The sequence below is a fragment of the Pezoporus occidentalis genome, unplaced genomic scaffold (assembly GCF_034315485.1).
Source record: "Pezoporus occidentalis ecotype Australia unplaced genomic scaffold, CSIRO_AGI_Poc_V1 ctg27, whole genome shotgun sequence".
NCBI classification, from domain to species: domain Eukaryota; kingdom Metazoa; phylum Chordata; class Aves; order Psittaciformes; family Psittacidae; genus Pezoporus; species Pezoporus occidentalis.
In genome coordinates, this window is record NW_026914611.1 from 8,487,124 (window position 1) to 8,502,130 (window position 15,007).

At 35.5% G+C, this 15,007-nt stretch overlaps 1 protein-coding gene across 19 annotated transcripts in view; it reads right to left on the reverse strand.

Moving 5' to 3' along the window:
• Positions 1–2,095: 2,095 nt before the first annotated feature.
• DOCK9 (dedicator of cytokinesis 9) overlaps positions 2,096–15,007 on the reverse strand; it is a 112,990-nt gene continuing 100,078 nt past the window's right edge. For 15 of the 19 annotated variants that reach the window (XM_062624658.1, XM_062624656.1, XM_062624651.1 and 12 more), the window contains 8 exons: positions 11,432–11,554; positions 10,912–11,025; positions 9,263–9,409; positions 6,880–7,090; positions 6,259–6,449; positions 5,234–5,334; positions 4,933–5,071; positions 2,096–3,324 (listed from right to left, as the gene is read on the reverse strand). In XM_062624658.1, the coding sequence (XP_062480642.1) occupies positions 3,202–3,324; positions 4,933–5,071; positions 5,234–5,334; positions 6,259–6,449; positions 6,880–7,090; positions 9,263–9,409; positions 10,912–11,025; positions 11,432–11,554 (1,149 nt within the window). In that variant the 3' untranslated portion in view covers positions 2,096–3,201. Of the gene's footprint in view, positions 3,325–4,932; positions 5,072–5,233; positions 5,335–6,258; positions 6,450–6,879; positions 7,091–9,262; positions 9,410–10,223; positions 10,260–10,650; positions 10,657–10,911; positions 11,026–11,431; positions 11,555–15,007 lie in introns of all 19 variants that reach the window. The other 4 variants (XM_062624661.1, XM_062624662.1, XM_062624660.1 and 1 more) reach the window with 2 other exon arrangements.

A 15,007-nucleotide genomic window follows, 5' to 3' on the forward strand; every position in this document is an offset into this window, starting at 1 on the left:
TGCTGGTGGGGTGGTGTGAGAAACACAAGAGGCCTTGACACTGTGCAAGCACTGCTCAGCAACAGCCAAAACATGCCCGGGTTATCAACACTTTCCAGCACGAATCCAAAACATAGCCCCATGCCACCTACTGCGAAGAAAAGGAACTTTATTCCAGCCAAAACCACTACAAAGCCCAAGTCTTTGTAAATAAAATAAATAACCCGTATTAGATCCTTAATTTACATGTTGCAGAAGTAACAGCAGAAAACAGAGGCTGGTAGAGAATGAACTATTCAGAGGTAAACCCCAATAATTATAATCTTAGCATATGTAAAATCAAAACAGTACACTAGAGGGTGTGCGTTCTCACAAAAATGCATCATCTCAGATTATAAACAAAATATCTGTAGGTTTAAACACATGATAATCATTAACTGTCAACTACATTTCACTATTTTTCATAGGCCAACTTTTAGTAAGAAAACAGTTAACAGTTCTTTAGGTGTCTATAAACACACATAGATAACATACTGAATTACAAATACATACTACATTTACAGGTTGGTGAGCACATACAATTTTGTCAAATTGAGGTCTCTGTGGAAAAGGTAGTGTACAACTGTAGGAAACTGTCAGTTCTGCTCCCAGGGCAAAGGGCAAGTTAGAAAAAATGGGGTGATTGCAAGAAGTCACCATGATGGCTGCAATTTCTATTAATATATTTATACTGACCTATTCATATATTGCAAAACAACTTTAGAGGACATCTTTTTGTAAAAATGAAATACCTTGAAACTGACTACATTGGTAGATAACAAAGTATTTTTACACCTGTTTCCAAAAATGAACAAAAAAGTAAAAGGATATAGGGTAGAGGGGAGAAAAGGGAGTTCTTTTAACACAGCATTGTGGGTTCACTCCTTGGAAGCATTTGTCTGTTTGGTTTTTGGTTAGTTTCTTTTGTTGTTGGGTTTGGTTTGTTGTTGTTTTTGTTTGTTCCCCCCCCCCCAGGAAAAGGATTTTACACAAACAGGATTTTTTTTTTCTAGAAATATAATAGGAAAAAGCAGAGTTATCCAGCCTTCCACTGCCAGGATGAGCTGTTCTAGAAAAACCTTTGATGAGTAATGGCAACAGGTGAGTTTCATGCTACCTACAGAAAACGACAGTAAACTACATCACAGATTCACAGAATGGTTGAGGTTGGAAGAGATCACCGGGGCTCACCAAGTCCAACCTTCCTGCTCAGGCAGGGTTATTCAGAGCCCATTCCTCAGGATTGTGTCCAGATGGCTCTTGGAAGGAGACTCCACAACCTCTCTGGGCAGCTCTTTCAATGCTAGGTCGTCCTTACAGTAAAGAAGTTCCTCACGTTCAGGTGGAACTTCCTGTGTTCTAGTTTATGCTCATTGCCTCTAGTTCTATTGCCTGGCACCACCAAGAAGAGTCTGGCCCCATCTTCTTGACACCCTCCCTTCAGGTACTTATACATATTGATCAGATCCCTGAGCCTTTTCTTCCGCAGGCTGAACAGGCCCAGCTCAGCGTTTCCTTATGTAAGAGATGATCCAGACCCTTAATCATTCTAGTAGTCTTTGCTGGACTTGCTATTGGAGCTCCATTTCTCTGTTGTACTTGGGAGCCCGGAACTGGACACGGTACTCCAGGCGTGGCCTCACCGAGGCTGAGTAGAGAGGGAGGATCACCTCCTTGGACCTGCTGGCCCAGGATGCCATTGGCTTTCTTGGTCACAAGAGCACAGGGAGAGGGACAGCCCAGGTCCCTCTCCACAGACCTACCTTCCAGAAGATCATAAGGAAAAGATGATTTCTACTGTCATGTGATGTAAAGTTTCAAAGACTTCCAAATATTAACTGTACTGGTTAGTAACAATTTTTAGCTATTGTAACATGTAATTTGAGTCAAATGTGAGGGATCCAAAACCAATGTCTTAACTAATAACCTAAATTCCCTTAATTGACAAGGAATACGAAATAAACCCTAGAAGTGTCTGTATCTTATCTCATACTTAAGCTGCAAAAAGCCAGTTTGTTTTTTTTTCTTACCAAGCTTCCAGGGACACATCTAAAATAAAAACCAGAGCACACAGTGAGAAAAGTAACTACCTTTTTCCTTTTAATATAGATGCAGTACGGAATGTTTAATTACAGCAGAACAGTGCTTCCAGTTAAATAAAATTAAAAACCTTTATTTCCCCCAAATATAAAATTACTAAATTAATGTCTTAAAAGAATAAGAACATGGAGAAAGCTTTAAATTATACCACCATTTACCACAGTAACCATGACCACCAATTACATATTCCATTGCTTTGGCAAAAAAGTTTTCTTCTTTTAATAACTGCATATAAACCTAACATAGCAAAGACTGTATACATCTTTATATTGCACTTATTTATATACAGGAATAAATGAACTGTGAAGTCTGCATATACTTGGAATGAGAGGATTTTCACAATAAACTGAAAGCAGAAGGATAACAGCTGGTATGGATATTAAAAAATGCTTAGAAATGTAATACATTTATGTACAGACTGTATGGACTGTATTAACAAACAATATGTACATAACAATTTACTACTATTGATATTTTAGTATAAGTCAGTGTTCATTAATACAGACCTTTGGTTGTATTTAGTTGTTTAATAAGATCTAAGCTCACATACCTCCAAAATGCAACAAGGTATAAAATAAAGCACAACAATTTGCCAAATGGTACAAAAACTACTGTCAGTTCCATTAAACCCAAAAAACTAGTGTCTCTGTCTAGCCTCAAAATAGTTCTTGTACTTGGAATCAATCTCTATGTGCCATACACAAAAAGAACACCTGAACGTTACATCTGCAAAATTACATCCCACAACACTTTTTTTGTAATGTGCAATTCATCTTGATAATACTTTCTAATGCAAAAGAGAAATTAACTTCAACTTTACAGTTTTCCAACACACACTTCTGCAATGACATTGTGAATACTTTAAAATGTTACCAGCAAGATTTAAAAATATATATGTGTGTCTCCCTTACTCTAAAAGATTATTACCAGTAACTGCTATTTGCTAAGTGTGCTCAGACATTCGTATGGATTATACAGCTTGCACGTGCCGAACATTTAGCTTCAAAATCATCCCGAGTTCGCACACCAATGAAGCAAATCCACATACTTTAAAAAAGAAACAGACTTTCCTTTACAAAACAATCATGCAACTGAAGAAGAACTGGGCATCCCATGAACTGTTGTGCTTGTTGGAGTTCCACTTATGGCGTTGAAAATGTGTAGCGAATTCGGCATAACGCTGGCCTTTTCTTCAACAGGAGTAATCTTAAAATGGAAAACATGTATTTACCAAAATATTACAAAATGACACAAACATTTATAAAACAGCTAGCCAATTTTTTAACTTGCTTCTCACCCACTCAACTTTCCAGCATGTTCTCACGAGCAGGGGACATCTTTCTGAGGATGGTTACTCTTTTCAGCCATCCTCTACTACAGGAGGCCATTAGTTATTTCTCCAATATCAGTTCTAATTTAGGTATTATACTGTCCTCTGCAGAGGAAGCTTGGATAGCTTCTCTCATTTCTTGTGTTAACTTTCAAGAGTTTCAACAATGACAACAAGCTTGGTTTTTGCCCCTCCTTTTTTTTAAACTTAGAGGTATGATTTCAGCATTTCGTATGAAAACCTACCAGAGTACCAAAAAAGACTTAATTCTTAACAGCTATAAGTTTACTGATGCTAAGATTAGAAATTCTGGGGAAAAAGGAATATTACAAAGCTCAGACAAACTAAAAGCAGAAATAAACAAAACTAATTACCATCCCATCTGATCATATTGGCAAGCAGCAGAGGAGGAAAAAAAGAAAAAAAAACCATTTAGATTCTTTTCTGTATTTTCCATAACAAAAATTTTGCAGTTATTCACAACCCATGCTCTTATAAGACAGCTAATAGTTTCTTCAATGACATTAGAACAAGCATTGTGAGAAGCTATTTTTCCAAATACAGCAACAGGCAAGCACATAAAGGTAACACTTTTACAGATTTCAGCGAATAGCCTCATGATTCTGAGCCATGAGAGGAGCAATCAATCTAATTTGGAAAAAAAAAATATACCCCAATAACACCACATGATATTTCTTGTAGGCAAGAAATACAAGGTTTGACAGTTAAGAATCATGAGCCGCTCTACAGCTCTGGGAAAAATATTATACAAATAAGAGTGGAGGAAAGAAAAGGAACCTGAAGTGATTGAGATAAATAAAAACATCAAGAAGGCAGGGATCAAGCATGAATCTTCAGCTCTTCCTGTCCTCCTGGAAATAATTTCTTTGCCTTTGAAGTCAGGAAACATTTCTACCATAGATCCCAGATGCAAGGTCCTACATCTCACTCCATAAGAGTTCTGTTTTTCCTTCTCCTATATGTCCAGCTTGCCTATAGTGAAACATGTTGGAATACCTCCTGAAAGATAGTTAACTCTCTGTTGCAGAAGTAAATGCTCATACCTCCAAAATATAAAGAAAAAGGGCTCTTTGCAGATTAAATCCCCCTTAGTTACCAGGAAGTATAGACTAAGGTCTTTGGGTCACTCAATAGAGACCCCTGTAACTACACATATGAAATGTAGATGACATATATATTCATGTCATTAAATGTTTTGTCTTTACTGTGGTCTTCCTCTCCTATAAAGAAAAAGGCTGGTGCCAACCAGAATTACTTTCTTAATCAAACATCTGCAGAAAATTCACCAACAGAAAAAAAAATTAAGTTCCACAATTCCATGATATGCTTATACCCCACTAGAAAAAAATACAAAAAACCTGAAACGACCCTTTTGCATAAAGCATTGTATATGCTTTTACCAGTTGGTTCACATTACAGCTACATTTTAAATGCTGGTATGTAAAATTAATTTCAGCACATACTTGTTCATGCATTATTTCAGAAAGTTCTTTCGCCATTTCTCTGTAGTTGGCCTTCATTTCTTCTTGATATTCCAATTGATCTTCCTTTATAAGTCGTTCATTTACACCCAGAGCGTGCCCACAAGCTTCAACAAATTGCCTGGTTTAGATAATAAAAGAGGATCTCAATCAGAAATATAAAATCCAAAAGGTTAATTCAAAATACTAGCTTACAGCATGTTTTTAAGGCAGTCAGAATACTAAAGTGTTAAAGTAATTCTTTAAGTCTTGATAAAGTCATTCCCCCTCCCAAAGAACATACCTAAAAACTTCCTTTAGTAGCTTTACTTTATTGTCTGGGTATCTTTTGGTGTTTGTATCATCTAAGAAAGCTCTTGCATACGCTAATGGACCAGCATTAACCTAAAAAGAAGAATTACAAAATAAAGTCAGTTCTCTGACATTTTGTCTTAGCAATAAGACCTACTACAGGTGTCTAATTTGTTTGTCTTAGGAGAACACATGGATTTCAAAAAAGCTAGACTTATTTCAGAAGATAACTGCTGGAGTTGGAATGTAACAGCATTAAACCATGCCACTGATGCCCTCATCTGCATGGGTGTTGAACACTTCCAGCAACAGTGATTCCACCACTGCCCTAGGCAGTCTGTTCCAATGCCTGAGCACCTTTTCAGTGAAGAAATTTTTTCTAATATCCAGTCTAAACTGCCCCTGGCACAGCTTGGGGCCATTACCTCTTGTCCTACCACTTGTTAATTAAGACTCTTACCATACTGATTTGTATATGCTACAACCGCTTCATATACTTTATTTTGCTGAATCTTTATGTTTTTTGATTGATTTTTCTTTTTAACACATTCAGTTCTTGCTAGCCTTAGGCAAAACAAAAATGTCTGACAGTGAGATTTTCTGCTAATACCCCACTCCGATATTTTGTCACTTCTTCACCTCCATAGGGATCTTACCAAAATACAAAAGAAGTAATGACCGTGTTGAACCTACTGTGAAAGACCTAGGCAAAATGTGCTCATTCATTCTCATATAGTAGTTTCAACTATAAACCAAAACCTGGTGTGACTCAGACCACCATAAATTCCAGGGATGAATCTTAACCCTTTCATGTAGTTGTCCATGATCAATATTTACCTGAAACACTTTTGTTGCTTTTTCTATTCTGAAAATAGCTGCAAACAATGATGATATTTCTAATCTAGGACATTCTTGAATATACGGAATAGAAACAAATGATAAAACGCTACTTATACACTTGTTTAAGGACAGAAGCAAGTGGAATTTCAAGCTGGATGGCAAAGCATATGGACTTACCTGAACACTGACACTTCCTTGTAGCTTCAGCTGCAATTTGATCATATCTACTTCAGCTGAAGAGCAAAGCTGCCTCAGTTCTGCAACTTTTTTACTCATTTCATCAATGGCTACTTCAATTGGGTTTAAATCAGTGTGGTGCTGGTACATTACTGGAATGCGCTTCTTCACATATGGGAAACAATGTATAGCTATGGATGGAAAAAAGTTTCATACAGTTAAAGTATTTCAATAAGGTGTGTTTTGATAGAATTTTATGCTAAATTCTCATTTTGAAGTAATCAGTTGCCCAATTTAATAACATATTATATAACAGAAATACTACCAAATGTACAGGGAAACAAAATATTGAAAATGTAAATATGCATAGCTTTACATGGATTAAAGCAAAGAAGTATCACCAACATTACTGCTAATAACTACTGATTTTAAAAGGTTGTTTTGTCTAACAGTATTTTAGTATACTTTGCAACTGTCACCTCCAACAGTCGTGTGAAATCTACTAAAGGATTTTTTCTGACAAAATACACAACATATAGAAAAAATTAATATCAAGGATTAAGTATAACCCTCCCCCCAAAATAAGTTTACTTTTAAAGGAAATTTGCATTCAATCAGTACCTGTTAAAATAGTCCGTCTTTTACACTGTTCTTCTACTCCCCCTTGTCTTTTACCAGCTTGAGTGAAAGGCATCTCAAACATAAAGCGACGAATGTTATGAGTCCTTTCAAAATCTGTTTTTCTTTCTTGCAGCTCTTTTTCTTCGAAGTATGGAATTACATGTGTAACTTGAATATATGCATATTTTGAATCTAAATCCTTAGGATTTACCTTTAAAAATGGTAACAAAAAATAATCAAATAGCTGAAATTGTGAATGAAGTGCATTTAATTGAAGTTACACAACTTTTGGAAATTAAATTTGGTCTCAACACATTATTGAAAACACAAGAAACATGAATGCTCTCACAGGGCTTATCTACTCTCAGTTTCTAACTATTCAGAAGGAAGGAACATAAAATGAAGTTTTACAATATACTGTGGGGTTTTTTTAGTTATTTTATTTAAATACTCATTGATAACTGCTGTATGCAGAACCACAAACAAAAACGTGTTACCAACTTATACCCATGATTAATACCGGAAGGCACAGGTAGAGAAAACTCATAAATAAATATCTTGTCTTCCATAAAGCTGATACAATTGTAGACTGGAGATGTAAAATTGCTAGTGATAAAAAAAATTAATAATTAAAAATAAAACCATACATCATATATAGTTCAGATACCACCTCCAGAAGGCACTGCTCCCAACCTGCCTGTCTCAATTCTGACACCCTGTGAAGGTCCCAAAGAATACAGTGGTGAGAGCAGAGCAAATTGAAGGCTTCACTATTCAGTTCATTTTGCTTCTAGGACTGGATGGGTGAGGGCCTCATGAACTAGATCTTTTATTTGGTAAAAGGAGCAACTGTCTCCAGTACCAACAGATAAGGCCTCCTAAGTTTTCACCAAACAGGGTGCCTAAATGGACTAAGGATTTTTTTTTATTTTGTGAATTCCCCCAGCCATGGGATAAAGAAGGCACCCTAAACCTGTGCATCTTTCTGAAAGTTGTTGCCTACCATTTTAGTCCCATGTCAAACATTCACATTATCTCTGCCTGTCTCTGAGCTATTTCACTTGTATAAACTAAGTGGGAAAAACAATACAAATAGGCTGATGGAATGGTTTGGGTTGGAAGTGATCATAGGGATCATCCAATGCCCCTGCCATGGGCAGGGACACCATCCACAAGACCAGGTTGCTTGAAGCCCCATCCAGCCTAGCCTTGAACGCTGCCAGGGATGGGACAGCCACAACTTCTCTGGGCAACCTGCTCCAGTGCCTCACCACCTCATAGTGAATAATAATACACACATGAAGTCATCAGGTAAGCCCTGGAGTAAAGTGGGAACACAGCTAAGGTCTCCCTGCTGTTATCCTTTTTATATTGAAACATGCTGCTTAATTATTTTTTAATCAGGTTTTTTTTTTTTAAGTTGATTAGATTGGAACTTAAGAGGTGATTTTGACAGATGCACTGTAAAAAAATCAGTAAACTGAAAGACCTGTGAAAAACTGGTATTGCAATATAAATCCCTCGCCATCCACAGCATGAAATCTAGCCCTTGCCTACATCCTCCTCCTCTTTTAAAGTTCCAGTACTGAAAAGCCCACCATTGCTGCACTTTCAGGTCAAGAAGCTCAGAACTTCGTGATCTTACTGGTGGAATCGAGGAACAGAAGACAGGAAATTATAAGAAAAGATCACCATAAAGTCTGAAGCCAACTAAAAGATAAAAATTGCCTGGCAAAGGGAACAAAAGGAATACATGAATGCATCTTGTGCAGTATTTGCTCTTCTCAGCATACAGGACACTGTAGCCCTCTTCAGTTCACCAGTTTTGGAGCCTTCAATTACAAGGGAAAGCATTTCCTATGACAAATATAGATTTAACCACATGACTCTGTGTGAGCGTATTTTTTCTACAGCTTAAGCATTTATAAAATTGAACAGGCTCACAGACAGCAAAGGATAAGAACAACTGATACAGAATTAAAATGTTATTTACTTTTGCTACTTTCCTCAGAAGAGGTGCCTGTTTCTGACTTCAGAAGAAAGTTTGGACACTGCTGTTGAGGGGCAAAAAAGGGAAAAAACTTCCAAAGAATGACTGTGCATGAACTGGCAAGAAATAAAGGTAACACAGAATATGATCATAATCCAAATTTGTTCCAAGATGCAATTATTATTTTGAGAGGTAACACTATGGTAATAAAGCTTTTTGTTTGTTCTTAAAAGTAAACATATTATGAGATAATGGTTCTCTCATGTCCTTCAACCAGTAGAGTTTTTAAACACATATATTTATGTGTCAAATAACAGATAGTGAACCCACAGTATTTCAAGTGGATTAGTGAAGTAATGTATTATAATTTTTTAGAGTGAATAAAGATCATACTTTGCCAGAATCCTGAATCATTTTGACATTTTCAGATCCAAATTTGTCAGAGTAGAGTTTTTGAAGTCTTTGGGAAATTTCTGAAAGAGGCGTGAGTTTGGGCTCTTTGTAGATATATTCCTTTCCATCTTCATCCTCAAAGAATCCCTGTAAAAAACAAAGTAATCAAAATCTTGGGAAAAAAACACATAGCACAATGATTAAGATGAACATAATGTGTGTGGTTCAAAGCAAATATAAACATTTAACATCAGAATTCAAGCAAACATAAATAAAGAGAAATTAAAATCTAAGTAAAAAAAGGTTTCCTAAGAGGATAAAACCCCAGACAAAACAACAAACAGAAAAATGTACTTGTCTACTACAGAATGAGTGAAAGATAATGGAAACACAGTTAAAATTTTAAATTTTTGTTGTAATTTTATGGTGTGCCAAGCCTTCGAGATAAATTTTCTTCACTTTTATTCAAAAGTGAATTTTCAGCACTGTTTCACTTGCCAAAACAGAAATCTTGTTGCCTAACAGGACTATCTGATTCACAAGTGAGTATTTTGGCAATAGCTAACATAAAAATACTCCAAAAATTTTCTTTATGTAGTAATTAAAAATTATATAAAATGAAATTTAATTGTAATTATCTTAATTTTATGTTGTACTAGATTGGCATATACTTCTTTATTTTTATTACATAAAGCATTTGTTTTAAAACCGTAACTAAAAGCAAAATAGAGTACATGGGAAGTGAAACAGGTCATTGGTTTAAAACAACAAGCCATGTCAGAGTTCATGTTTGAAACCAGAAAACAAATATTTTTGTCATAAACAGAACAGACAAAATAGAAAAGCACAACATATCATGTATAAACACAGGCTAGATTGACAAAAATACCCACATCAAACTAAAGTGAAATGCAGTAGTTTTTACTGCATTGCTTGCTTTTTAAGCAGTTACTGTAATTACCTCAACATCTGTTTCACTGTCTGTAAACTGGTATTGCTATAAAGTTATAAAAAACAACAGAATACATGTAAAGTTATACTGCTTAGAGCATTTTACAATTCTCCATGCTCAGCTGAACAATAAGCAACTGGGCTATGCATGTAGAAAGTGTAATACTTGATACTGCGTGGTACCATACATATGCATTCTAGACACATACTAGAGGATGTGAAGCTGTTCAATACAGAGCCAGAACTTTTGTTCGAAGCATGCAATACTGATGCATAGAAAAAGAGTGATTTGTTCTCTAATGGAACTTGATGTTGTTTTTTGAATCGCAATGGCCATTAATGCATACCAATCTAAGAAGCAGCCTTGCAAACCACACTGTAGCACTACAGACATTAAATCAATACATTGCTAAGAACTGACATTATAGAAAACTTACCGCTGCCTTAAGGTAGTAAATCAAAGAAAAAAAAAAAAAGGAAAAAAAGGCAAAAACTTTACTGAGAAAAATAAGAAAGGAACTGTACTGGTATTGATGCATGTTTTAAAATGAATTAAAGATGGTGTTTAATTATTTCTTGCAGAACACATTTCTTGTACTTTTTATGTCATGGTGTCAATACAGATGATGAAATAGTAAACGTTGTCTGCTCTACCCAGTAAGAATTTATTTTACAAATGAAACTTAAACAAAACTCACCTGTCCAAAGAATGCTACCCTGAAATAAGTTCCCAGCAGTCTCCTGCCTGTATGCATAACTTCTGTTACTTTACTGTATGCTCGATGAAGAGTGTCATATAAATGAGCAAGCCTCTAAAAATAAGAAACAGTCATGGGGTAAAGGAATAAACTAGAACTTTCCTATCTTAAAACAACAATAACTTACGTCCTTGTAGTTAATAATAACTAAAACCATTATTTCATTGAACAGTAGTAATAAGTTTTGCATACAAACCTACTGTATAGAATAATACAAATTAATATATAATAATATATACAATAACATAGAACTTGTGTGGAATAATACACTATTGATTTTTAATTATTTAAGGAAAAAAAATAAATTATTTAAAATTAAAACAAAAATTTCAACATGTTCATATTTCATTTACAATTTAAATATTTTCATTCTGTGATGTCCAATGCGTCATGCAGGTAAGATGAGAAAAATCAGGACTTTTTTTTTCTCACTTGAATATACTTATGATGAATTTACTACCTCAAAATCTCTCCGTTTTTCATAAATAGGAATTATAAGTTTATATATGTCAGCAATGAGTTCGTAGCGTTCTGCCTTCCAGAGTCCATCAGCACACTGCTCCAACAATTCCATCAGCACATCCTAGATTTGGATACACATTTGAAAAAGTCTGAGTACTCACGCAAAGCACAGCAAATAATTATAACTAACGTTCTTTCCAATGAAAAGGGAGATCTTGCCTCAAAACAAAACAGAATGGTCTGAGTCTGCATTCATATTCTTTGTATTTACCACAAACAGCATTTTTTGTGTAGATACTTCTGACCTCTTAGGTCTACAAATGACACCTGTGTGAGGACCCTGGGTCTTAACTTGAGACCCCTGTCTTACTTTGTAACAGGTTGGTTGTTTTGTTTTGTTTTTGTTTATTTGTTTTTGTTTGTTTTTTGTTTTGTTTTGTTTTTGGGTTTTGGTTTTTGTGTTTTTTTTTCCTCAAAGTTTGTTTCCTTGGGTTGTGGTTTGTTTTTTGTTTTTTTTTGTTTTTTTTGGGTTTTGCACAAAGAACATTATTTTAAAAAGATAGCTATACAAACGCTTGACTAACAGTTCTGAAGGAAACTATCAAATGACATTAACGATAAAACAAAAGGATACAATACCAAATCTGTATTCAGAGTAGCTACTAAGATGTAACTGTGGAATCTGGAACACTTGGTCCAGAATTAAACTATAAAGTGAGAGAAGCAAAAAAGTCCTGAAAGGCTCAAAACAGAATCACAAGCAAGAAACCACCTTGGATTTGTCAGGTTTGAGTCTAATATCCTTATTTCCAAAAAATAGTCATTTAAGATTAAATAAGAACTATGATTTTCGGTATGTTAGAATGGAAGCAGGAATTCTGCATTAGAGCAGTTACATTGTAACTATAAAGTCCCTTCAGTTTGTCATAATTCTTTATTTTCCATGCATTTGATTTCTTCTGTTTCAGTCAGCACAACAAAACTAAGATAACAATAGTTTGCTCTGGTTTTCATAAATCTGAAATTACTTGGCTAAGTCCATTAACTCATTTACAACAAACAATTTTACAGATACCATGGGAAAGCTTATAGCTCCTGTGAGAAAGCTATCATATACTTGGTCATGGTTTGAGTGCAAAAGAATTTCTGTGAAGAAGCTCATTTGCTTCCACAAACCCTATCATAAATCTGTCCTCTTCAATCATGTCTGAAGCTCCAAGAACCTCCAAGAGAATCCAAGTCTGAGACTGAGGAGTGTCAGAAGATATGACATTTCTATTCCTTGAGACCTTCTGCTTCCATTCTTGCATTGTAGTGGTGAAGCCAGAAGCTGGAAATAACATTTTATCCTTAGAAGGGATCCAGTGCTATTCTATTGCCCTCCTCTCTTTGGCAGGGGACTGAGATAGCATGAAGAGATCACTAAGAAAAGTCTACTTTAATACTGACTGCAAAAAGAGACTGAAAAATGCTACCCTTATCCATGTGCTGCAATGGTTCCCAAAACATCTCTTCCTTTCCCCCAGTCATCATTGGGCTGTATAGACTCCCCAATATCACCACCCTCAATGATTAGGTGGTGACAACAGAAAGACCAGTGTCACTGCTGGCCCTCAAGACTATCCACAAACACTGTTTTATGTCAAGAGTCTTAACTCAGACACCAGAGGGAATCCAAATACAGCAAAGCAGCAGAATTTTGCTTGCATACAGGAAAAATACATAAAAAGCAAAAGATGTGTGAAGAGATGATAGGAGGGAGGAAAAGGACACAACACTTCTTGGTCGCTTTTCTCAGTGTTTATCTGTTCTCACGGGAAAAGGGTTTTTTCCCCATATACCCAATCAGAGTTTCATTTGTAACCACCATACTTCAGGCATCTTATGTGTTTGGGTAAGTACCTATTTCTGCTTTTCATAAAATGCTTTGATATATTGAATTACACTGGATGTTGATCATTTACAATATCATGTGACCTTTGAAGTGCTTTCATTTATACCAATCTGCAAGTTAGAGAAAATCCTCCCATGGAAAGTCATAGCTAAATAAGAGGCCAAAAAAAAAAAACCAAAAAAACAAACAGAAACCCAAAACAGGGAGGTAGAAATTGACTCAGTATCTGTGATGTAGCTGTATTCTGGCATAACTTATTTGGGGAAAAAAACCCAAAAAAATGAATTTAATTGTTTCCAACCTTCATTTGCATGGAAACTGGCACCTGCCACAGGCCTGTTAGCCATAGCCCAGATCTCTCACTGATGGAATGCTTACAGCAAAGTCTAGCACGGAAAGGATACCCTATTCCAGCCTTTTACCTTCCTATTTCTAACACTCAGAAGTTTGTTGTTTTTTTTTTTTTTTAGTATTGCAAGAAGAATTTGAGTTGTGTTGCTCAAAAGACCGTCTGGGCAAACAACTTTAACTGAAATGCACGCAGTAACTTTAAAAAAAAAAAAAAAGATTTTCTCTTTTTTTAGACTAGTACAGTTTTGCTCACATAAGAACACACTGAGGAAACAATCCATATATGAACATGTTTCTATTCATGAAACAACTAGACTACCTGCTCTGAAGTACTTTTGTAAAATACTACTCACCCAAATTTATCCATGATTTTTAGTCTACTAAAAACCACACAGTTCTTCCCTATTATTACTCTTCTTGGGGGAAACTGTAGGAAGTTATCTGAGAAACAGTAACTTTTTTCAATACTCAGTGAGTCAGAGTACTACATGGTTAAGTTTAAAAAGGGTTGCATGCAGAGAAAAACTAAATTTGGCGAGGTTTGATGCTTTTGCAGGCTCCACAGACTTGTAATTTCACTCTTGGCTTAATTCCATTCCATAGAAATACTGAGAAATGGAAATAAATTTGTGTGGCGTTCAATGTCTCAGAAAAAGCAGTATATTCTTTTTGCAGGCACTGACTAATGAGAAAAAGAATATTTTTTTAAATTTTTCAATTTAAAAAATAAAAAGAATTTACATCTGTCAAATAGCTTGTCAGGTAGATACTGACAAGCATTTCTACCTAAAGTTTCCATCAGCAGTAGTCACTAGTAACCCAACTCTTGGCTCACTTCCAGCAGCTTACATTTCATTTTGAGTAACATGATAAATTTCATGCTGGATCAGGAAAATCAGTGGTTTAAAGACTACAGCACATAAATTAAAACAAACAAACAAAGCAATCTGGTATTGAGTGTCCCTGGAAAGCAAAACCACTGAATTTCATCATTTCAAGTTAATTTCAATTCCTGCCTTCCCAGAAAAAGGCAAGTCAACAAATTTTGCCTCAAAACTACAGGGCAAAGCACAACCATAACTTAGGAGTAAAACACAGGTACACTAGGCCTAAACCCAGGCTGAAATCCCTAAGTTTTTCATCTGTTCCTCCTAAATCTGTTAGCATAGCCACAATTTGCAGAGTCAAATAATAGTCATACACCTTCGCCGTATACAAACTAAAACAAAATATATATATATATTATATATATATGTATATATAAACAGGCAGTCTGTCCCTCCCTCTACCACCTATCCTAATACATAGTGCAGATATAGCTCTTCAGGA